Source organism: Trichechus manatus, unplaced genomic scaffold, assembly GCF_000243295.1.
Source record: "Trichechus manatus latirostris isolate Lorelei unplaced genomic scaffold, TriManLat1.0 scaffold00090, whole genome shotgun sequence".
Classification (NCBI taxonomy): domain Eukaryota; kingdom Metazoa; phylum Chordata; class Mammalia; order Sirenia; family Trichechidae; genus Trichechus; species Trichechus manatus.
The window spans coordinates 3,869,691-3,894,427 of record NW_004444026.1 but is presented as its reverse complement, the minus strand read 5'-3'; the positions used below and the strand labels follow the sequence as shown (position 1 = coordinate 3,894,427).

At 39.0% G+C, this 24,737-nt stretch overlaps 1 protein-coding gene across 2 annotated transcripts; it reads left to right on the top strand.

Annotated features, from left to right (window-relative positions):
* The first annotated feature begins 34 nt into the window (after nt 1–34).
* On the top strand, nt 35–20,853 carry INTS10 (integrator complex subunit 10). 2 transcript variants are annotated; one of them, XM_023736665.1, is made up of 12 exons: nt 35–489; nt 1,338–1,507; nt 2,269–2,402; nt 4,200–4,353; nt 4,967–5,049; nt 5,751–5,903; nt 8,201–8,309; nt 12,192–12,271; nt 13,522–13,684; nt 14,849–14,942; nt 18,161–18,238; nt 20,438–20,853. In XM_023736665.1, the coding sequence occupies exons 1-12, from the start codon at nt 341–343 to the stop codon at nt 20,592–20,594; spliced, it is 1,524 nt and encodes a 507-aa protein (XP_023592433.1). In that variant the 5' UTR covers nt 35–340; the 3' UTR covers nt 20,595–20,853. The 2 variants fall into 2 exon arrangements, with proteins under 2 accessions (XP_023592433.1, XP_023592432.1); XM_023736664.1 differs by lacking the exon at nt 18,161–18,238 and having other exon boundaries at nt 41–489; nt 20,438–20,834.
* Nucleotides 20,854–24,737: the final 3,884 nt, after the last annotated feature.

Genomic DNA, 24,737 nt, shown 5'->3' with positions numbered 1-24,737 from the left:
AATACGATACCTAGAAAATAAGACTGCAGTTAAGAGATGAGACTTTTCTGGAACCAGCTCAACTCTTTAACTGAAGTACAGTCTACTTTGCTGAACTGTAACTTCAGTGCACTGAACTTCATACATGTACCACAGTTCAAAATTCATTTCCTCACACCAATGGCCAGGTGTGCATCCCTGAACAAAACATACAGCCTGTTGGATTCTGTGCTCTTGTTTTTTGAATGGAGAATCAGACGTTAGTCTTTGTCTATCAAGTACTACATAAATAATAAATAGTAATGTTAATTGTAGGCTGCTTTTTTCTCACATCGTAGGTACCCAAGATACATCTGATTTAATGTCACCTAGCAAACGTAGCTCTCAGAAGTATGTCATAGAAGGACTGACTGAAAAATCATCCCAGATTGTGGACCCTTGGGAGAGGTTGTTTAAGATTTTAAATGTTGTTGGAATGAGATGTGAATGGCAGATGGATAAAGGAAGACGGTAAAAAAAAAAAATTATTTCTAAAACCGCCTATTACATCTTTGGATTGCATAATCTCAAAATCCTTGTGAAAAACAAAAACACTTTTTTAAAAAGCATGTAATGTATAGGTATGCTTCTCTTTGGGCAGATTCTGTTAACACTTGGAATTTATGCAAAGGACATTGAAGTGGTTTTCCATTTTATTAAACGATTCCTAACTGAAGTATGAACTCTTAAGATGATGTAGAGTTTGAGGCTCTCCTTGGCATTTAGAGGAAAGAGAAGCTACTTGGCATGTTTGTGTCCTGATTTCTTGCTCTGATCACAGCCCTAATTCAGAAGGGGAAATTTGCCATTTATATGCAGACAGTAAGAGTCCCTGGGTGGCACAAATGGTTAAACGCTCAGCTACTAACTGGAAGGTTGGTGGTTCTAATACTCAGAGGCTCCTTGGAAGAAAGACCTGGTGATCTACTTCTGAAAGATCATGGCCATGAAAATCCCATGGAGCACAGTTCTACTCTGCAACACATGGGGTCACCATGAGTTGGTATCAACTCAGTGGCAACTGGTATGCAACAATGAATAATTTTACATGCCTAGTGGTGCAGTGGTTAAGAGCTGTGCTGCTAACCAAAGAGTCGGCAGTTCGAATCCACCAGCTGTTCTTGAAAACCCTATAGGGCAGTTCTGCTCTGTCCCATAGGGTCGCTATGATTCAGAATCAACTCTATGGCAATGGGTTTAGAGCTACATTTGGTAAAAATAGTGGTTTTATTGGTAATGGTTTTATCAGTGCTTTTTTTAGACCTTTTGCTGAGAAGCCCAGAGTAATTGAGTAAGCTTTATCATCCTTCATCTTTCAGAAGCTATGGTGATATTTTGCATAGAATGAAGGATCTCTGCAGATACATGAACAACTTTGATAATGAAACTCATGCAAAATATAAAAACCAAGTAGTTTATTCCACTATGTTGGTCTTCTTTAAGAATGCATTCCAGTATGTCAACAGCATACAGCCATCTCTGTTCCAAGGTTGGTTTAAGAGTTTTAAAGGTACCCCTAAATTTTTAAGGTAGCCTCAGTGGAGATGATGAGGAGAATTTAAATGTTTATTTAACCATTGATCTGGGATCCAACTAACTGCAGAATGGTGCCTTTTTTTTTTTTTGGTGGTTTTTATGTAAGTACATTTGCATTAAAAATCTCTGTATCAAAGGATGTAGTAGTACTGTGAAACTAAATACAGATATTAAATGCCTCTGTTTTGAAAAAGCAACAGGCATAGCAAAGTGTTGAAGTAGATTTCACAGTAGGCAAAAAAAATTTTAATAATCTATGTATGTATGCCAGAAAGTTTGAAAACTAGAAATATGATGGTAATATCACCCACAATCCTTTTAGTATAACACAGTTCACATTTTTATAAATTGCCTTATAGCCTTTCATATGTTTAGATTTTGTTTGGAATTGTAACCATAATATACATAGAATTTTGTAGTCTTCCTTTTTTGATAATTTGATGATTCGTATTTATTGTGTAATATTTGCAGATATGTAAGAACAAATACAAAGAAGGAAATATCACTCATAACCCACCATTATCAGTTTAGTGTCTATCCATAGTCTTTTTTTTATGCATATATATTTGTTTGTTTACCTAATTGGGATCAAACAGAATATATTTGTAATGACCCATATTTTCAAGTGACAGTTTAGTAAACTTCCTCCTGGTATTAAGTATTCTCTTCCTTGCTGATTTTTTGAATATTTGGTGTTTTCCCCCCCATCCATAGGTCCTAATGCCCAGAGCCAAATTCCACTTGTTCTTCTTGAGGATGTGTCAAATGTGTATGGTGATATAGAAATCGATCGTAATAAACACATACATAAAAAGAGGAAACTGGCTGAGGGAAGAGAGAAAACCATGGTAATCCTTTCATTCTTTCAGATACAATTATTCAAAGATTATATGTTTGTGATTTGTTAGAGATGAATCTTTGTTACATACAGCTATGGAGCTAAAATGATAAAGCTTAGGTTTTGTAATTATAAAATGTAATTACTGTATATCTCAGAGGTTCTCAACTGGAGGCATTTTGTCCCCCCAGCGGCCATTTGACATTCAAAAAACAAAAACAAAACTGCATGGAAAGTCTAAGCCGGACACTGTGGTGGATACTGGCCTCAGAATGGGAAGTGGCAAGGTGTTCAGGGTAGGAAGTAATTACAACCCACAGGGAGATACAGGAAAAGTTTTATGAAGGAGGGCAGCATTTGAAATCAGCCTTGAAGGATGTAAACGGTTTTGTCAGTTGGAATTGGTAGGTAGATTTTGTTGAGAAGGAACAGTTTGCACAAAGATGCAACAGGCCAGAGTATGTGAGGAGCCATCACATTGTGGCAATCTAATATAACCATCTAATATGGCCAGGCAGCAAGCTCGTGCAGGGCAGTGATTTTCAAACTTTTTTTTAAGCAGAGGAACCCTTTCTTTGAAGAAAATCTATAGTGGAGGCCCAATGTGTTACACGAAAGTATAGATACTCTATCTAGTTCAGGAGTCAGCAAACTTTTTCCATGAAGTGCCAGATAATAAATATTTTAGGCTTTGCAGGCCATACTCAACTCTGTTGTTACAGTGTGAAAACAGCCACTGACAATACATAAACAAATGATGTGGCTGTGTTCCAATAAAACTTTATTTATAAAAACAAGGCTGGGTTTGGCCTGTAGGTCATGCCGACCTCTGCTGTAGTTGAAATGCCCAAAGAGAACCAGGAACCTCACCCACTTTTTGTCTCCTCTTCTCCCCTACTCTCAGTCACCGTTCTCCCCTCACTTTCAGCCCTTGAGTGATTTTACTGGACCTTGGGCATGGTGAGAAATGTGCCTGTCTGCAGCCCTGTCTTTTCTTCATAGTTTTCCTCTGTCTCCCATTTATATTACTTGAGGTGAAGAGCAAGAGTAGAACTCTTTATTGTAAAATACATAGGATGTTACTAGATAATTGGAGACCAGCGTAATTCCTGAATGGACACCTTGCATTGATGGGAAGCAGAACTAAAAAGAGGGGTTTCCATTGGAAAGGAGTAATGTACAGTGAACAAAAGACAAGTAAGTCTTTTCTCCAGGATTATTTCTGAGGGATCTCAGGCTTTAATTTTATACCACTACATGACATACCATTACTTGGAAGTAAATTGAATAATACTACATATTGGAAAAGGTAAACGATAAAACAGATGCAACTTAAGCTGTATCTCTCGGTGTAAAAATCTGATTTTCATCTTTTATAAAATTGATATGGTTTTAAATTATTAGAAAATTTATCTGCATGGCTTTGCTTTTAAGCCAACATAAGCTGAGAATTTATTGTAAGAAAAAAATAAACTTTAAAAGTAAAAATTGAATGTGTGAGGTTGCACAGCATTGTGAATGTAATGTCACCGAGTTGTACACTTAAAAATAATTAAAATGGCAAAATGTGTGTAATATATATTTTACCACAATAAAAAGTTTTAAAACATTGAATGTGTGAGCATGAAAAGATTAAAATTTTGTATTAATTTTCAAAGCTAAATTTTTAAATTCAGAAAAATTGTATTATACTCATAATAGTATGCTCTGATATTAATCATCAGAATTGGCAGCAATAAACATAATACTTTTCCAGTATATGACTCTATTTATAACTTTGAGTTAATTGTGTTTTTCACACAAGCAGAGTTCAGACGACGAAGACTGTTCTGCAAAAGGAAGGAATCGTCACATTGTAGTCAATAAAGCAGAGCTTACTAACTCAATTGAAGTGTTAGAAAGCTTTAAATTGGCCAGGGAGAGCTGGGAGTTGCTCTATTCCCTAGAATTCCTTGACAAGGGTAAGAATGTGCTTGTTATATTGGTGCTGTTTAATTTTTACATATAAAATCATTCTTAAAATACTACTATGCTCCTTGAAATGTCAAGTCACTGATGGCTAATTTAATTGATTACAATAGTTCACACATTTTATAGAATTCTTTTTTGAGCAGGATACCTAATCAGTTATTAAGATTCAAGTAACCCTTTGCTCCTATTCTGAGGGCATATTATAATGGAGTTTGAGGGAAATTGTTTGGTCTTAGTGTCCCCCAGTTATTTAACTGGGTGAAAGTAAGATAGAATCTTATTCTGGGAAATGCAAAGTATTTTAAAAGATAAAGAAGGGAATACATGAAAAGCACTTTGAACAGTTGTTGGCATATGGTGCTTAGTAAATGTTGGTGCCTAATAAAAATATTATTTGTGTATTACTGACAAGTGTTATGTTCTAACTTTACTTTCTAATAGAATTTCTAGAACATTGTTTTAGAAATCAGAGTATAAAGTTACTATACATTTCTTGGTAATTTTCTGTCTTGACTGTTCTCTCTTGCTGGGTTTGTTAATTTTGCTTTGTGTTTCTGTGTTACATTTTTTTTTTGGTAAATTCGTTTTTGAATTCTCACTCAGAATTTACAAGAATTTGTTTGGCATGGAAGACAGATACTTGGCTTTGGTTAAGAATCTTCCTCACTGATATGATCATCTATCAGGTAAAATAATACGTATCTCAAATACCTGTATCAGAATGATTATTGTTGTGAACTAAATTTAATATGCAGGATGTGCCGTGTTCTCCCTGTGGACTAATCCATGCTTGTTTAGAAAGGTTGTTTTCAGTGGCTGAGGGGTTATGGTCCACTACCATCTGAAAATAACTTCAAAATGACAAGGCTGCATTTTCTATGCTACTTTTGGTTTGTCCAGTCACAGCCCTCTGTAAAAGTAAGATTTTTCACTTTTCATTAAAAGGTGAGTGCTTCTTACTCTTCCTCCTCTCTCTGGTGGATTCTGCCTTGCCGTACTGTACTTGAGCTCCTTATATCTAGAATGGAGAGAGCAGATAGTTACTGAGATAGTTTCCAACTTCATTGTTAAAATGGGCAGGTTGCTGTTTACATCCTTCATAGAAGTCGTGTTAGTAGTAAAATATTTCTAAAGAAATGGTTTATCCAAAATGTACTTTATCAAAGGTCTTATGTTATTTTGTTTAGTCTTGAGAGTGAAGACCATATTAGAAAATGGGATCTAGAACCTCCATCTAGCTTTAATTAGTCAGTTTAATTCTGTTCCTAAATCTTTTTTTTCCTCCTCAGGTGATCAAGTAACCGTATCTTATGTGTAGTTGCTTGCTAGTTGCTTAGTTACCTCTGGCTATGTTTTTTTTCCCTTCTTGCTGTTATGTCTTTCTAAGGGTCAGTATAAAAAGGCCATCGCCAGCCTGCATCATTTAGCAGCTCTCCAAGGATCACTCCCTCAGCCACAGATCACTGGACAGGGGACCCTGGAGCACCAGAGAGCACTTATCCAGCTAGCAACTTGCCACTTTGCTCTTGGGGAGTACAGGGTAAGTACTACTGTGGGCCGTGCACAGGAACTTCAGGTGCCCTTGGCTGCTTGGCTGCTCTGGGGGCTTTCTCCTTTTCCTAGAATGGCTTTTTAATTCAATACATGTTTATTTGAAATTTTGATCTGTCTCCTTAGATCTAGTCATCTAATCTACTAATGACAATCACGATGATTTTGTTTTACTTTATTTTCTCTTTACTATAGCTTTCCTGAAATTAAGTTTCAATACTCTTCAAATTTCCTGGCCCTTGTGCCATTTTGTTGGAGGATGGTCTTTTTTTTACTTTCTTGCCTGTAATTCCCTTAAAGTGGAATCAGTTTTCTTGTACTTAGAAAGAAGAGGCCAGTACTCAGTGGGAAAGGGAGGAGGTGTTACACTTAACTTACCTAAACCTCAGATTCTCCCTCTGTAAATGGTGATACTACCTCATAGGGATGCTGCAGAAAAAGATTTATATACGGGTCTTTTTCCTGCATGAGATTGTGAGCCTCTCCTACTACAGGTGTGAATCCCTCACAGCATCTGGCAGGTCATTTGCACGGAGTGGCTACTTAATACGCATTTGAAATCAATTAAAATGATACACACTTTATATGTATATAGGTGCTATATAAATTCAAGACCACAACTTAACACACAAACTATGATTTTTTTCTCATCTCTCTATATAATTTGCCATGATGATTTTTAGAAAGAAACAGTTGGAGAATATATACAATATGTGCATTTAAAATTGAAAACACTTTTCCACCATCATTTGTGTAATTATAAGATACCTTGTAATTCTAAGTTTCAGTTAAGTCATTCTGAGAACTGAAAAAAAGGGTGCATCTTCACCTGCACAGATCTACGTAGGTCATGTAAACTTAGAAGCTATATGGGGCACTTCTGTTCTTCACTGTAGTGAGGAATGTAAATTAAACTCAAACTTAATTGAGCTAGGCAAACTGATTCTCTTTGAGGGCTTCAGTTAACCCGCTCTGAGCTGAGCACTGTTAGCTCTGCATCTGTAGTGCCTTACCTGATTGACTCCTGCATATTCAGCTGTGGCTCACCATGTGCAGGTGTGGGTTTCTGTAGTTCCCCAGCCCTTAGACACAAAACTTTCAAGTCATGGTTGCCTTACTCTAGCTAATCAATTATTAACTAGGATTATCTGACTCCAGAGTTCAAGTTCTTAACTAGTAAGCTGCCAGTCTCTCTAAGCTAGGGCTTCACAACCCTGTGGCTTTGGATAGATTCCAGGCGTGCCAAGATATGAGCGCCTTCAGCCCTTGGGGCAGTCAGCTGTCGCCGAGGGCAGCTAGATCTCCCAGGGTTGGTTGCTGCCAACTCTGAGTAGTGTCTTCTCTTACCCTGCTGTGCCAAGACATGAAAACGGTTGGGAAACACAGCTTTAAGACTGCTTCCTCATCTGTAAAACGAGAATAATAAGAGGGTTGTATCTGACATACAGAAAATGCTCGCTGAATGGAGTCTTCTTCTTATTAGGATTTGAACAGGTAGACAGAAGTCGAGCAGCAATGCCTTACTTTCTGTGGATCAAAACCAGTCTGCTCAGTGTGGCATCTGCGGCCTCCTCTAATCCACCAGCACTGCATCTGTCTAGTTTCATATCTCTGTTATTTCCGAAACTGAACCCTCCTTTTCCTCAAGTCAGTCACCTAACACCAGTACACGGTCCTTCCCCACATCTTCCTCTCCTGCTTGAGAAGCCGTCTTTTCTCCTTTTTACATTCCAAATCCTTCCCGTCTTTAAAGGCTTAGATCAGGGGAACCTTCCTGCCTGAAGCTTTCCTTGCTGGTTTAGCCTGTGTGTGTATTTCTCCTTCACTTTAAATTGTGGTCTCCATCATACAGTTTCATCCTTACCTTGTTCATTGTTATTTTCAGTGAGTTAGTAAATGTCTTTAAGGCAGAGACATACTTCTTTGGGATGCCATTAATACTGTTAAAACACCTTGGTAGAAGTTTAGTCCTTGATTAATTACTTGATTAGTTTTTAAGTTTTGGTCTTTTGGTCTTTTAACAGCAAAAAAAGGGAGGGGGGTATTATTATTCCCTGAAATGGCTAGTATAGATTTAATCTGACCGTTACTTTTTCTGCATTCACTGTTGAGTAAACAGTAATAATCACATTAAAAAGTGTATAATCTTGAGGCAGAGCTGCAGATCTCCATGTACAGATGTTGCCCAATATTTCTGTTGCATTTATATGTTGCAGTGTTATGTTTAATTTGATTTCAGTTTCAGAAGAACTTCAAGTTAGTTCCTTTTAATCTTATCTTCTTTAGATGATGTGTGAAAAAGTCCTTGATCTGATGTGCTACATGGTACTCCCCATTCAAGATGGAGGCAAATCACAGGAAGAACCATCAAAAGTAAAGCCCAAATTTAGGAAAGGTACAGTGACATGTTTTATTTTTATTTTGTACAAATCGTTTTGGGACCCAAGGCTGGGAAATATTTTACAGTTCCAGATAAGATAATCCTGTTGTGATCTGCAGGGCTTGATAAATTGTATAAAAAGTTAATCCTTTGCCAAGTTTTTTCTTGGCTGTAATTTTATAAGCAGCTATAAATCTGTGTTTCTTCTGAAGTTCTCTTCATTTCCTGAGTTTGTTATCTCTGTGAAGATTATCAGTGAACTCCTTTTTCTATCTTTACCAGTTCTAGGAAAACTTTTAGGTAATTAAATAAAAAAGTATCTTTTAGTGTATTTCCCTTTCAGGCCATTTTGGGCTCCACCTCAAGTTGCACATTGCTTGAAAAGCTACATAAATTTATAGTTTGAAACTCTTATAAAAGAAGGAAGAAGGCTCACTATCAGTGCTTTAAGTTTTCACCTTAAAAGTTAGAAAAAACCACAAGAAAGTAGAAGGCAAGAAATAAAGATAAGAGCAGAAATTGATGAAAAGAAACACAAAATAGGGAAAATTAATAAAAACTGAAAGTTGGTTCTTTGAAAAGATTAATAGATTAAAGATTGATCGAGAAGAGAGTAAACACGAATTACCAATATCAGGAATGAAAGAGGGGATGTCATTCTAGATCCTGCTGAAATCAAAAGGACAATAGGAGAATAAATTATGAATAACTTTATGCCAATAGGTTAAACAACTTAGATGAAATGGAAAAATTCCTTGAAAAACACAACTTACCAAAACTGATGCAAAATTAAATAGAAAATCTAAATGTTCCTGTATCTATCAAAGAAAATGAATTTATTATCAAAACTTCCCCACAAGGAAAACTCTAGGCCCAAATGACTTTACTGGTGAATTCTATCAAACATTTAAGGAAGAAATAACAACCGTATATAAATTCTTTTGAAAAATAGAGGTGGAAGGAATACTTCCTCTATAACTATAGTAATAGTACCTGAACTCCTCTAACTTCAGGAGGAGAAGAGAGAATCACCATCAGCACAAAGCTAATTCCTATGAGGTGGAGGTCAGACATACCTCCACTCCGTAGCTTCTTTTCTATTTCTGACACTAGCCACCCTTCCCATGGCACTCTCTACTTCTCTGCTGGGTTCAATAATCGTTTGTAATGGCCACACAGAACTCACAGACCGTACTTACAGTTAAGTGGTCTGTTAAGGAAGTAACGGTATAATTAAGGATAAGGATCAACAGGCTACAGCTCGTGGTCAGGATCAGGAAGCATGTAGGCGAAGTCTGGAAGGTTCCCCAGAAGTGGAAAGCACATCCCTCCCTTCTTCAGTGCAGGACAGCTCTCTCCTCTCAGCTGTGCAACCAAGCAGGCCCTTCTATCTCTCAGTCATGCAGGCTTCCTCTCAGCCCCCTCAGGACAGGCTTGTCTTCACCTCCCTCAGGTCAGGCCTCCTCTCGGCCGTCTCAGGACAGGCCTCTCAGCCTCTAGCCTCCCTGCCATTGGCCCCTTCACTGCTCACTGGCCCAGCTCACAGCCAGTGGAGCAGTTTTGTTCGGCTCTCTTAGCTGCATTCCCAGCAGCAGGTTTCTGCTATCACCACCGACTCTGCGGTAAGGCCCCTTCCAGGCCTGTTGCTGCTGGTTCTGTTGCAGGGCCTCTTCCAGGCTCCTCACCAACTTCAGTGTTACAGCCCTTGACCTGTGTTACAGCTCCTTTAGAAGGTTCCTTGCCTCCTCTCTGCTTCTTCTCTCTTCTTGCCTTTTTTCCTTTTTGCCGCTTCTTCCTTTCTGTCTGCCAACCTCTGTGGTTGGCTGCATTTATAAGCAAACTCCTGATCAGTTTCAAAGCATGGCCCTCCCACCAGGCCACGAACTGACCAATCCCTTCTCAGTAGATCATAACTTTATTTGCATAGTAGGCTATAGTCACTTCATTTGCATAAGTATTTTGACCAGTCCCTGCAAGGTGTGTAAAATAGACCAATCACAGGGCAGGCTGCAGCCCAGGGCCAGACAAAACATATTAAGCCATCAAGTTGTTTACAGCTTACCCAGGAAATGTCAGTTAGCCTGGACAAAAGTAACAGACCCTGTGGAGTAGAAAATGAGGGCAGTAACTCCTCAGGGCTTAGGGGTAAATCTCTCAAGCTGTTTTTCTGAAGACCCAAGACAAAAGACCACATAAAGGAACTCATTTTACCATACTTCCCAATTCATGTTATGAGGTCAACAAAAAAAAAATTGAAACGGACCATAGACTAAATTGGGAAAGCTTTGGAAGGAAAAAAAAAATGTCTTCACAAATGGTCTAGAAGAGTTTTGATATTTATTGAAACTCTTCGAAGAGCACTTGGGAGTTCATTATACTATTCTGTTTGCTTTGTATATGTTGGAAATTTTCCATAATAAAAAGTTAAATAAGTACATACATGCATACACACATACATCAGAATGGCAAAAATCAGTGACAATACTGAGTATGAGTTAGGATGTGAAGTACTCATATGTATCTTTTGGAAGGTATGAAAATTTGTACAGCCACTTCGGAAACCAATTTGGCGTTAACAGTTTGAACATGTCTTTGCCTACTTTATCAACCTTATCTTCTAGTTATATACCTCAGATCAGTGCTTTTCAAACTGGTTTCTCACTCTCTGGCTCATGAGTTTCAACCAGAAATTTTCTTCTTTAATGAAATAGAATATAATTTTTTTTTTAATTAGTGCCTTTTGTTTCTGATATATGAACAAGTGTAAGTATATGTGTACAAGGCTCCCATGTAAAAATATATTTATTTTCTACTACTTCTTGCCCTCCTGGTAGAGGAGGATTTAAGATATAAAGAGCGTGTACCATACAGGAAAAGATTGGGATCTTGGTTGAAAGCCATTGTTTAAAAAAGTTTTTTTCACAAGTGCCTAAGAAAATATATAAAAGAATGTTTATTTCAGCATTGTTTGTGATAGTGAAAAATTGGAAGTATCAATGTCTATCATAAACCAGTATACGTAAACAACAGAATACTACAATGTTGATTCTCGTCATTCATGATGGTTACATTCTATAAAGTCCCCAAGAGTACTGAATTAGTGAATACAGAACAGCCTTGTTTGACCTCCTGGCTGGGGCTTTTTCACCACTCTGGGCATGCCCATGTCTACGAATGATGGCAAAAGTGCCTTGAGAGGTTTTAGCGAATAGCCAGCTTGGCAATAGAATCCACAAATAATGAGAACCATCTGTATATAACAGGGGAAAATCTATGAACTGTATGATTAAGTATAGATAAACCTGAAACACGTGAGTTTGAGTGAAAACATCTTACAGAAGGATACACATAGTATGACACCATTTATAAAGTAGACTAAAAACATACAAAACATTTCTTCTGTGTTGTTTGTGGATACATACTTATGTCGTACAAGTATGCAGTATGCATAGCAATGATAAACACCACATTTGAAATAATGTTTACCTCTAGGAAGGGTGGAAGAGAATAGAATCAGGGAAGGATATGTAAGAGGCTTCGACTGAATTTGTGATAATCTATGTTAGCATGTTCGAAAATTGAAGCAAAATGTTAAGATTTTATAAAGCAGGGTGGTGAGCACACTTGTGTTTATAATATTCTCTCTATAGAGTTTTCTATATGTTTGAAATATTTTATAATAAAAGATATTTAAGCAAGTTTAGAGAAGACTATTGATGAGTGAAACCCAGAGACCATCAAAAACCAATTTCACCATCACTAAATATAATCATAGTTTAATTATATTGGAAATCGTGTGACTGTTGCTTATCTTTTTTTTTTTTAAAACATCGTAAACATTTGCTTTTCAAAGTTGTTTTCTTTGATAACAACATGCATTTTGTGGATTTTTGTTAGGTTCGGATCTGAAGCTTCTGCCTTGTACCAGTAAGGCTATTATGCCATATTGCCTGCATTTAATGCTGGCCTGTTTTAAGGTAAGGTTTAAGTTGATTAGTCTGAAAAAATTTTAATTTGAAAAAATGTTCTGATAATCTTGGATGACTTGAATTGAGAGCCCTGTGAGGGAATGGTAGTTTAGTACTTTTAAAAGGCAGGCTGGTATAGTGGTAAAGGCATATTGGCTAGGAATTAATAAATGTTTACTAAATAACAACTATATTAGGCAAAGATAAATAGGAAATTATCCCCATCCTCAAGAAGTTTACAAATAATAAAACCAAAACTCGTAGCCACTGAGTCATTCTGACTCATAGCGACCCTATAATAGTGTGGCAAAAATGCAAATAACCTTGCCCATAGTAGTGTTCAGTAAATATTTTATGAATTAATATGCAAGTCAGAATCTATTAGCTACCAGAAGAAGGTAATACAAATGCTGTTGGGTTCATAGAGAGACGGTTAGTTTATTATCATAAAGATATGATGGGTGAAAGCCTTTTAGGCGTTAGGATAAACACCAGCACAGGCCCAACAGAGTTGGGAAAGCTCTAGGAGTACTGAAAGAGCATCAGGGTCGTTGGCTGCAGGAAGAGGGAGCCTTGTAGCAGAGATGCCTCATTGTTACGTGGAGGTTTATGAACAAGAGAGCAGCCGTATTGGGTTTCCAGTTTAGTGCATTAATTCCCACACTGAACTCGTCAGAATCTCTTGGGGCAATGGAAACCATTTAAAGTGTGATTTTAGACATAACTGATCATTTAAACAAAAAGTCCTTTGGCCGTTTCTCAAGTTCATACTCCAGCTTCCTGCCTCGTTGCTCACTGCCTTTCTTTCTCCCCAATCCCACGTTCTCCTCAAACCCTTCTCTCCTAGGTGGCCCCTTGTCCACCCTCCACCCCTACCCCTGTAAAAGAAATCTCCAAATTCTTCCCTGTTATACAGAACTGCTCACCTTTCTTTAGCCCTTATTCTCAAATTCAAAAGCTTCAGGCCCACCCACGTTATCGCCAACTTCCATCAACATTCTCATCTAAATACACTGCCAGCCTCTGTCACAGTCCCAAGAGATCCCAAGGCTTTTTCTATTAGGATCCACCCTCCTTAGAAGGCAGTTGTGATGTTTAAGTAGCGATTTTGTTTTTCGCATTGTTTTCTCCTTACTCAAATGACCTTTATCACACATTTTCACGTAGCAGCATTTTTTAGGAAGTGATATTTGCTTTATTTTAAATTACCCTGTGATTTCCTTTTCCTTCTGTGTCTTGCATAAATCCTTGTCTTGCAGCTTAGAGCTTTCACGGACAACAGGGATGACATGGCATTGGGTCATGTGATCGTATTACTTCAGCACGAGTGGCCACGGGGAGAGAATCTTTTCTTGAAAGCTGTCAATAAGATTTGCCAACAAGGAAATTTCCAATACGAGAATTTTTTTAATTATGTTACAAGTATCCTTTTTTCTTGTTCAAGCATAACAAATTCTGCATTTTTAAAATGAATGCATGATACAAAAATGAATGAACCATTCTAGGTAGAAGTAATGGTATTGACTGTTTACTTATTATGTACTCATGAGCCCCTTTTGGGAGAAAAGAGAAGGAATAGCGATGAAGGATGTGGCTGTGGTATCTTGTCTTGTGAAAGTCATGAGAAGCTTCAGAGAGGATAATTCAAGAAATGAGGAATATTAACAATCTTGTACCACTTTATTTCCAGCCGACTTCTAGGAAGGTACCCCAGTGCCCTGAAGTAATAGCCTACAGGTTCCCAGCAGGCCCAGAATGGCTGGGTTAGCCATAGAATATACTAGTTCATTAGCCTTCATCTGTCAAAAGAGTGCCTACTGTGGCCTCTCCCAGGACATTAGTTGTCCCCTGGGAGCAGTTGTTAGAGTACCATGCCGTAGCTCCTTCTGAGTACCCACCGAAGATGCTGCCCGACACAGTAATTGCTTTATTTCATACTGTTTACCAGGGAAAGACCTTTGAGTTGAAGGTTACTCATCAGTATGGGTATTTATATCCGTTGCTTATCTAGTTATATTATTTCTGAGTTGCAGGGAATCCAATAACCTTGTCCGAGTGCCTAGAGAAGACGTTCCTAACATTTTTCTGAGATACAGACACCTTTTGAGAGTTTGCATGTGAATGTGTCATCAATGTTTTGCATAAAATTTGGGGAGTTCACAGAAACTTCTTCCCCTGAAGCATCTAAACATCCTTGCATACTAGATATAAAGAAATAGCCAGTTTATTTTTATAAATTGTATATTCTATAACCCAAAACAACCCTTCCATTTCTTATTTAAGAAAACAAAGATTTTGCTTTTATGATTATGTAAAAGCTGTTTAATTATTATATATACAGGAAACATGTTGTCCTAATGTCCTTTAGACTAGCAAATCTTAGGTCAAGAACTGTCTTTGTGACGTACCTTGTTTGGTGTAAGAATCATAACTTTGGAATCAGACCTGGGTTCAAATACTGACTTTGCAATTGTTAGTTGAATGGCAGTGGGCAAGTTAGTAAATTACTCAGAGCCTCTAATTCCTCATCTGAGAGAACAGGAGCACCATGTTTTCACGTGTGGTTAACCTGAATCAGGCCTACAGATATTGACATGCTGGAGGAGTTTGCCTACTTAAGAACTCAGGAAGGTGGGAAAATTCATCTGGAATTACTCCCCAATCAAGGAATGCTGATCAAGTAAGCATCCTGTCTTTTGCTCTTCTTTGCTGAATGCTCACCTTCTGTGTACTTGTAGGAAGTAGATTTCTACACCTTTCAAAAATTTAATAGAAAGGAGTCCAGACATGGTCTCTGTTTTTGAGAGTAGATTCGGTTCTGGGTACCTTTTGAAAAACTTGTATTTCCTTAACTACATTTTTGATTCAACATTGTTTAACTTGGGGTATTTCTGTCAGTTTCAAAACTTTTCACTAGACTGGAGTCTTATACATGGTATCGTTTCCTTTCCAAAATTTAGAGACTGATTCTATAAATTCCTGATAGACATAGAGTACTTTTAATTAAGAAAAATCATTCTTAAACATTTAGTTGAGGCCGTCTTAAGCAATCTTCATTGCAGTCATAGTACAGAGTAAAATAGCCATGTCTGTTGCCTCCAAGAAAAACACCTGCTTCAACGGTGGTGGGAGTGCTCGATCCCATTCATAGCCTCCCATGCCCACCTGGTGTTACCAAAATGGCATCTTAGCCCAGATGAGAATACCAAGTTAGTGACCATTTATGATTTTTAAATAACTCATAAATCTTGCTTCTGTCCTTTAATACTCATTGTAATTTGAGTAATATCTTTTCTGCTGTAAATGCCAAGTGCAGTTTTATTTTCATACTTCCTCCTTTGCTTCCTGCATATTCAGTGTGTCTGTCAGTCAGTATTAGAGTCACAGCAAGAGAATGAACCCTGAGTTAGAACAAAGTGTTACTAAGACTTAAAACATTTTTCTTTTTCCCTCAGTTGTAGAGTAGAAAACAGGAGTTTTCAGTTGTTGAAAGTAAAAGTCCACATCTAGTTCTGTCTTTGTAGAATCTTAGAAATGTTGAGAGAGGAAAGTAAGAAATATTTATTCCGGGTTTCTATAACCTTAGGTATTTGGCACATAGCAAACATTTTTAGCTCTTAGCAAGAATAGAGGAACCCTGGTGGCGCAGTGGTTAAGCACTTGGCTGCTGACCAAAAGGCCAGCAGTTCGAACCCACCAGCTGCTCTGCAGGAGAAAGATGTGGCGGTCTGCTTCCGTAAAGATTACAGCCTTGGAAAGCCTATAGGGCAGTTCTAGTCTGCCCTACAGGGTCACTATGAGTAGGAATCGATTCGACAGCAAAGGGTTTGGTTTAACGGGTTTATCTAGAATAGAGTCTTGTAGAATCCTGTCTAAAAAAATTGAAAGATTAAGTGGGGTTTTGTTCATTTTGCAAGTGCTACTATGTATTCTAAACATTTAAAATAAAAGGATAAATTCTCTCTCTCGAAAAGAAAAGAAAATGAGACCTTTATACATTAGGTTGCTTAGGCAAGAGGGACTAGATACACTCATCTTCCATTTCCACTTATTTCCCTAAGATTGTGAATAAAAGCTAAAAGAAAAATAATTGCATGGTTCAAAAATACCAACAGTGCTGAGAATAAAGATTACTTACTGATGTAGAAGCCGGGTAATCACTTTTGTGTTGCAGTTTCTTTTCTAGGTTGTGAGGCTGGTTATAAAACTTACCTTTAATAGCTTTTTAGTTTATTCCCATTTCCGCTGACTGTACACATTATCATAGTATAGACATAGGCAGACAGCCACAGTAGAACCAAACTCTGCCTACTTGGAAGTAAACCTACAGGTGATTCTCACTTTACTTAGGTAATGCTTAACTGTTGTGGGAAGGTGAGAGAACAGACTGTCAAAATCAACATTTGAACCACAAATTACATTGTGCTGAACCTTTCTTCCTTTACCAAACTGTTTTTGTTGAGCTGAACAGTTGCATGGATACATGCAGACAATCCCTAGGACAAGGAATTAAAGCAAAGGGGAGTTGGACTTCCATATAATAGCATCATAAAGGGCTATTTGGGGTAAGGTGGGGATACACATCATGCATTTCTAGACCTTTAAGGGAGAATTCCATTCTCTTCCACCTTGGTTGATATAACCCTTAATTTCTTCTAACTTCCTGTGGAAGACCATTAAGCCTCCTAGGAAACTTGCTGCTTCATTGGTTTGGAAGCAGGAATAGGGATTGTTACCTAGTGGGCTGGACCTTATAGGAATCTGCTCAGTCTTCACTGTGTGAGTCTCAAAGTTAATTTGAAGTCTGCATTTCACGTTACTTATGCCTAAACTGCACACTGCCTAAGACAGAGAGCTCTTAGTAACTGAGGTGTGATTTGAAGCGTGAATAAAACTGTCTATATTCCTTTTCCCTTCGGGTTCCAAACAAATTTTCTGAAGCCATTGCAGACCTTTGGGGTGGCCCTCCAGCTGAGTGGCAGAGATGTGAGCAGTACACAGCTCTCGCCCTGGGTAAGCTTGTTGAGCCTGTCCTAGTTGTGGCATCTGGGATGCAAGCAGGTACAGTACAAACACTGAGGGGACCTGGTGCCTCACCAGAAAGAAGGATGAGCTCTTGACTGTTACTTAGACATTTTGCTCTTACATGTTTTAAAATAGAGAAATGTTCCTATACTGATATTTGTAGTATCTTAGCTGCTTTAGACTGAGTGAAAATGGAAAACATTGTCTTGTATATGCTCTGAAGAGAATGGAGAATGTTCTATGAGGTGATTGCTCTACTGAGAACACAACCCATGTGGTTACAGAATGCCACAAAGCCATGGGTCCCAGGCTCTTTCACCCCATCTGTTCCTATTCACATTTTTTGTTTTGTTTTTAAATAACCTAGATCTCCTAATACTTTTTGAAATTCAAACAACCTTTTTGTATCAAAAGCATTGCCAACCCCTCAGCCCCCTTGGAAGAATCCCTGCAGTTTGGTGCTTAAATCCTGTCAAAGACAGTTACAAAAAGTAACCAGGTATATCCTGGGATTGGTGGAGAGTGAAGGAGGCTGGATTTGAAAACACGTCTTCTCAAATGTTAACCCTTTTTCCTTCTGCCATTCAATTGCACTTCATCAGCCTCTCTCCTCACTGGTTGCCTTTTATACCACATCACCAGCGGGCTGAGCTCGGGGACCGGGACCGCTAGACGTGCCCCCTCGGCGGTGCGGTGAGGGGCCGCGTGCTTCTCCACGCCCTCCTCAAACAGCTGCAGCCAATGCTTGTTGAGGTGAAAGCGTTTCTATATAGTCGGCTTCCAGCCTTCTGCATTTTCTGTGCGGTGTTGTTTTTGCAGTGCAGGGTGAGTCGGTGTGGGTGTTTGAATGCTGCTGTTTGCTGTTTTTTAAAGGCCTTCTAGCCCTCCCATGGGGTTACTGCAGCAGGAATTCTTACCTGTGCTTCAGCCCAGCATACAGACTGCTGACAGGTACCAAGTGGAAAACACCTGCTCATAGTGTGCTGTTTTGTCAACATGTTTTACTGCCCATGGTTTTCAGCTCTTTGTTACTCAGTGCCCTTCCTCATGCTTTGTTTATTTTTTAATTTGTTCTGCATTCCTTGGCAAACCATCTGGTTGTAATATTGTAACATTTCTTATTTTTTTCCATAAGTTGCCAGTGTGTTTGTGTTCAATTTAAAAATCATTATGGATCTGGAAAAAAGAAATGAAAGTTATATAAAGCTGTATTAAAGTGCACACGAGATTAGGGGCTAAGCTATGATTCTCTTGCTAAAACATAAGGCATTCAGTCATAAATATTTAAGGACATTGAAGCTTATGTTAAGTCCATTTTTTGGATTTTCATATTAGTGACCAGTGTTGAGATTTCTTTGGTCTAAGTAAGCTTTAGCACAGTTTTTTTTTTTTTCTGCCACTGATACTGTTTGCTTTCAGAATCTGCCTTTCTGAAATGAAAATATTTGATAGGTTTGAATGCACATTTATTAGCGGGTTTATCCTGTTCTTAAACCACAAAAGCTAACTAAGTCTCTTCATCCAAACCTCCGTGGGTGATAGAGGCACTGATAGAAATATAATCGAGCTGTGCTGCTCTTATATATGGAAATGATGCTATTGAACCACCATCAGCAAGTTCTAACATTTTATTATATTTTTAACTAGTATTAAGGGGAAAAGTTGCTTTGAGCCATGCATAGATACCCGTTAGCTTAGTGTCTGCAGATGCCTAACTTACAGTTGGTCTGAAGGTCAGCTGCAATTGGGGGTTGCGGTCTGGGACCCAGAAGAGAAGCATCTCAGGGCAGCATAAAATGGTCTATGCCCATTCCCAGTGGGATCCATGGCCTTGGCCTCACTGACACTGTGTCCTGATTACTGAGTTAACCAGCTGGACTTGACTGGAAATGTCCACAGAGAACTGTATTTGCCCATGGCACTGCTGTTTTACTATGTAGTTCTTAAAAATGTCCGTGGGCATGGTAGAGGATCCTGGAAGGTCTTCACTAGTCTAAAAGCCTGATTTTTTTTTTCTTTTGTTGCGTTGCAACTTTTTGCTTTGACTCTTGCTATACTTGTTTATATGGTACTACAGTTTTAAAAACAGAAACATTTTAGAGTGTTTGCAACAGTTTTATTTTGGCCAATGCATAAAACCAATTGTCCCTGTGTCTGAGGGAAGTCAGGCAGTAGCGGTGGGGAATAGAGTTGACTTCTCTTTGTCTACATCTACCAAATTACCAACCCTCTTTCCTCTTAACTGAACCCATTGATCTTTGCTAGATTTTTCTTTTCCTCTCTGTATTTTCATGTCTTAAGTGTTCCGAGATTTCATTGGTTATTTCCTTTTCTAAAATTCAGTTTTGGGGGTATAATTAGAAACCTCTTTGCTTGTGCTGCCACTGACCCCTCCACAATTGTCCAGGTCTCCTCTGAGCACCTGGGCCAGACCTGGTCCATCAGTGGAACTTGGCAGGCCTCAACCCTGCTTTTCCGGGATTCTGCCTCTCCTCCCACCTATGCCAGATTCTTATCTCAGGAACCCCAACTTCCCCCGCTTTTTCTCAAAGAGACGTGAGTCTGGATGGGCTCAGCACTTACAGGAGCTGCACTGTTGTGTCATTTTGGGGAGAGAGATATGCTGGAACCCTGGCGGCTGTGCAGAAGCCCCTAGCCTTTTACAGAGCAGTGGCCACAGGGCCATGGAGGAAACTCAGGTTGTGATTGGCTCATTCTGGTTTCCCTCCCACTGCTGCTGCCTCAGCAGAGTCTGCTGGCCTGGCTGGACATGAGGGCTTCATGGCCAGTGTGAGCTGGACCCTCTCATCCCAGAGTCACTGAATTGTGCAAGCACCAGCAGCAGGGATGTGTAACGCCAGAGCTTCAGGAATTCAAAAGCAAAGCAGGTGGCATTTTACCAAAAATTTGGATGTTTAAAATAACCTTTTATAGAGTGGAAAAGATCTCTCTAGTTTTAAGTCTTTGTGAAAAGGAGTGAGCAAGGGGCTTGTTTGGTTAGGGCTTTTTCTTTTATTTTTTACTTATTGATACTTAGGTATGAGTCAGGCTTTACTTATTAGGTCTTATCCTACCGGCGTAACAGTGTCTTCCGATCCTGAAGCTGGTGCTAACCCCTGGTCTCGTCTGTTTCCCTGTCACTGACCTCAGGCACCACACGGTCACTCGGGGCATCACCAAAGGCGTGAAGGAGGACTTCCGCCTGGCCATGGAGCGCCAGGTTTCCCGCTGCGGTGAGAACTTGATGGTGGTCCTGCACAGGTTCTGCATTAATGAGAAGATCTTGCTACTTCAGACTCTAACTTGACCGAAGACCTTTCTGCCAGAGAGTTTGTAGCTGTGTAATTTCTTTGGAAGTCATAAAGCAGTGGTCAGCGTTTCTTGAACAACTCTTAAAAACCAGAAAACCATCTGAGTTCTAACTCATTGGTTGCTTACAAGTAGTTCCCAAGAGTCTGAGAAGGTATTTCTATTTTTAAGAGCCATTTTTTAAAATAATTTTTGTAAAACATATCCTGCTTTGTAAATAAAAATCATCTTAAAATTCAAGACTTTAAACAACTATTTTAATTTTTATGAGTTTTTTTAATAGGGATGCATTTTTCTTCTGCTCTTCTAAGCACATAGCAGGAAAAAATCTAACACAATTGAACTGAGTAATGAATTTTAATTTTGTAGATTCTTAAAAAGACATTATGCTTTCCATGATCTCAGGATTTCATTTTCCATAGTTAGACTTTAGTAAACGTTAATGGCAACATAATATTAGACCTTTTCATTCAGGGAGTTTTAATACCAAAACCTTTATACAAAAATGAACCATCCCAGTATTCGTATGTGTTCCTTGAGCCTTGTCCTCACCCCACTGACATGTCTTAGCACAGACCATGCAGTGACAGTATGCTGAAGGAGCAGTGCACTTGGTCTGTTAGAAAGCCCAAGAAAGGAAATAAGTAGAGGCTGAGCAGGGCACAAGGAGCCTTCCCCCTCCTCAGGCCGCAGGAATAGCCTGCTGCATGTGCCTCGTGGCTCAGTGGTTTTTGCCCATGGGCTCTGGGGCCAGACCTGGCTTCAAACACTGGCTCTGGCCTGCCAGCAGCACTTCCCTCAGGGTTTTGGGAAGGAGATGCATAGCAGAGGGCCTCCCAAATGGCAAATGCCTGGCCAGTGTTAGCTGTTAGGTTTATTTTTTCTTTCACTGTTCCAGAAATACATCAGGTAAGCATCAAACACACATTTGCTTTTAGAGGTTATTTAAGAAGCTGAGAAGAGCTAAGAAGTTGTTCAGTTACTTTGCATAAAGAGTTTTTCATATCTTTACTAAATAAGACTATAAACCAAAACCAAACCCATTGCCGTCGAGTTGATTCTGACTCATAGCAACCCTATAGGACAGAGTAGAACTGCCCCATAGATTTTCCAAGGAGCGCCTGGTGGAGCCGAACATGCCAACCTTTTGGTTAACAGTCATAGCACTTACCCACTATGCCATCAGGGTTTCCAAATAAGACTGTAGATGTATTAAAATCAATAAAGTGGTTTATATAGTAGACACCTGATGCACTCTTTCCGCTAGTTCATTTTAAAGTGTTGATCACTGTAACATGAGTTTATTACAGGTATATGAACCACCCTGCTGTTTTTATCATGGTGTGCATTGCTCCCTAACTTGCAAATTAAACACTCTGACCTTTTGGTTTTATAGCACCTTCCTCAGATCTGTGTTCGGGGCAGCACTCATCAAAACAAGACTTTCTAATTGGGAATGGCGATGGTTGAACAACATGACGAACATGTATGTCGCTGAACTGTACATGTAAAGACTGTTGAAATGGCAAATGTTTTCTTCCCTATATATTTACCACAATTAAAAAAATAAAAAGTATAGAATAAAAAACAAGACTTTCTAATACCCAAATCTGTTGATACGAGGTCAAAAAGGACCAATCACCTTAGATAAGAAGTTTTAGAGAGAGAGGGTAAAGTCATTTCAACTCTGATGATACAGAAAGGATTTCGAGCAGTTTTGATTATGCAGGCCTCAGCTAATAAATTCTTACAGGTCAGCTGACACTGGGCGTATTATTCAGCCATGCCACTTCTGTGTGAAGGAATTGTAAAAGGCCCATGAAATATACTGGGAAATCAGACCCAAGTCTGCAGAACAAGGAAAGCGCCCGTGTAGGCATCACATGTGACTTGGTAAAGTGACGACAGCATACCTATGACTAATAAGCTGTCACTTATGACAGGATTCGGATGGATGGAGATGCTGGTTTGTAAGCCAAGTTACATTCGGAGTTTAATCAAATATCAGAAGAAAAACAGTCTTGTTTGGCAAAGTGGAAGGGTGTGAGAACAAAAAGGATAAAATACAAGAACAGCTAACTGTGAAAGACGGGAAAATGAGACAGAGAATTGATTTCTATAGAGAAGGTCCCAAAAGGATTGAATTCTACCAGAACCCAAAACGGTAATGGATACTCTGGGAAGCCATGTGCTCCCCCACAGGAGCAGGGCCAGCTGTCCTATTGGTTTTATATCCAGTGCTTTGGATGGAATTCTGGGAAAAAAGCAAGATAATGGCATCTTTTGTCTATTGCAGTGTTTTGACATACATGATTAGATAAGGGATTTATAAAGTCTGAGGCATTTTATGACGTAATATAAACATCAAGCATTTCCATCAACTTTGAATGCATGTAGCCTAAGGAAAAACAATGTTTTGGAACCAATGCCCAACAAGAACTGATCACACCAAGAGAAAAACGTTGGCTCACTACACTGGTGAAAACAGATGACACAAATATGCAACTAAAGTCCACCGCTCACAATGTGTTTTCCCACCTGATTTCAAAATTTAAACCAGAGCTGTGTTAAAGATTTCAAAACTCTGAGACAAAGGGATTATTCCAGAAGTGACATTATTAATGGGGGTCACAGCTTACATGGTATATTGCTTAGCATTTTCTAGTTCTTTTATGACTGATGGAGATTTCTGTCTCAACAGTTTAACATGTTGGAAAATCTTCTCAAAGTCTGTCTCCCCACTTATTTGGAAAACAGTTACATTAAAGGAAAAAAAATGTTGACATTTAAGTAGGTACCCTTTGGATACAAACTGTAGATTACTGCACATTTATAAAAGATGCCCTTTTTTTACTGGCCACAGTGAAGAGGTAAGTAATTTATAAGAGAAGCAGTTTGTTCACTTAATTGTAAATAGGAATTAATAAATATGGAAACATGAATGAAATCTGTCAAATTATCATATCCCTCTGCTCTGTAGTTTTTATTACTTAAAAACTCCATCCCTACTTCCCTCTAAGATGCAATGTGCTATGTATTTGAGCAGCCGTTGTTGGTTGTCCTCCCCTAAGCCACTTCCCCACTCTGTCACTCACCCCCAACACAACTGATTCTCTCTTACTGCAAGACCCTGGTTTTATTCAGCTAACTCACCTTCCGCCACACAACCGTGGGCTTGGTTAGTCCAAGTTCCCTTGCCATTGCTGGTTTCGGCCAGCCAAGTGAGGTACTTCTAGCCAAGGAGGGATGAAGGGAGGACTGCTGAGAGGCCTCTGGGAAAGGATTTCTGGCTAATAAAATTCTGAGACACACAAAGGAGATGGCCTGCTTCTTCCACTGGGTGGTGTTTTTGTGTAGCACCTGGATTCATGGCAACCACCTCACAACCAGGAAGTGAGCTAGCTGACAGCAAGCTGATGTGCTAGAGCCAGGACTTATGTGAGATTAAGTGTTCCGTGTAACTCAGCTGAATTTGGATTTCCTGTTCCTTATGGCTCAAGACATCTTAACTGATATAATAGCCAATTTGAGAAATACTTCTAGATAACTCATCTGAAGTCCAACGCAGCTTTGATTCCTGGGATTTAGGATGGCACAGCTATGGCCATCCGTAATGGCTCATTTCTAGAGAAAAGTAGGAGCAGGTTTCCTCAAAGATGACTGTCCCCATAAACATTAGCTCCATGAACATTTTCACGGGGCACTCCAGGCACATGCTGATTTTATCAGCACTTAAATCTCAAAAAATAATGAACTGTTGCTTTAATAAATGTTTATTTCACGCCTGCTATGTACAAGGCACTGTATTTGGCGCCATGAAGAATATACAGATGAACAAGGCATAATTCTTGCCCTTTAGATCATAGTCTAGTATGGGAAATTAGACATGTACACAACTATCAGACAAGGCAGAAAGTGATAACTGCCATGACATAGCAAATTACAAGAAGCCAGAGGAAGAAAATCTTGTGGATGAAGAGATCAGAGAAGATTCCTTAGAAGTAGGGGTATTTAAAATGATAGGTCAAATGTAGATAGGAGAAAATTAGGAGGAAAAAATAATCCAGGAAGATTACAAAGAAGCAGGAGGCACTGGCTCTGTTACGGAGGTGGCAAGGAGTCTAGCTGGGTTAGATTAAGT

Bases quoted from the DNA above. Each gene is read 5' to 3' on its own strand.
- INTS10 (XM_023736665.1), top strand. From the start codon at position 341: ATGTCACCTAGCAAACGTAGCTCTCAGAAGTATGTCATAGAAGGACTG. The intron at 490-1,337 runs GTAAAAAAAAAA...TTCATCTTTCAG, and splicing joins CAGATGGATAAAGGAAGACG to AAGCTATGGTGATATTTTGC. The intron at 4,354-4,966 runs GTAAGAATGTGC...ATTCTCACTCAG, and splicing joins CCTAGAATTCCTTGACAAGG to AATTTACAAGAATTTGTTTG.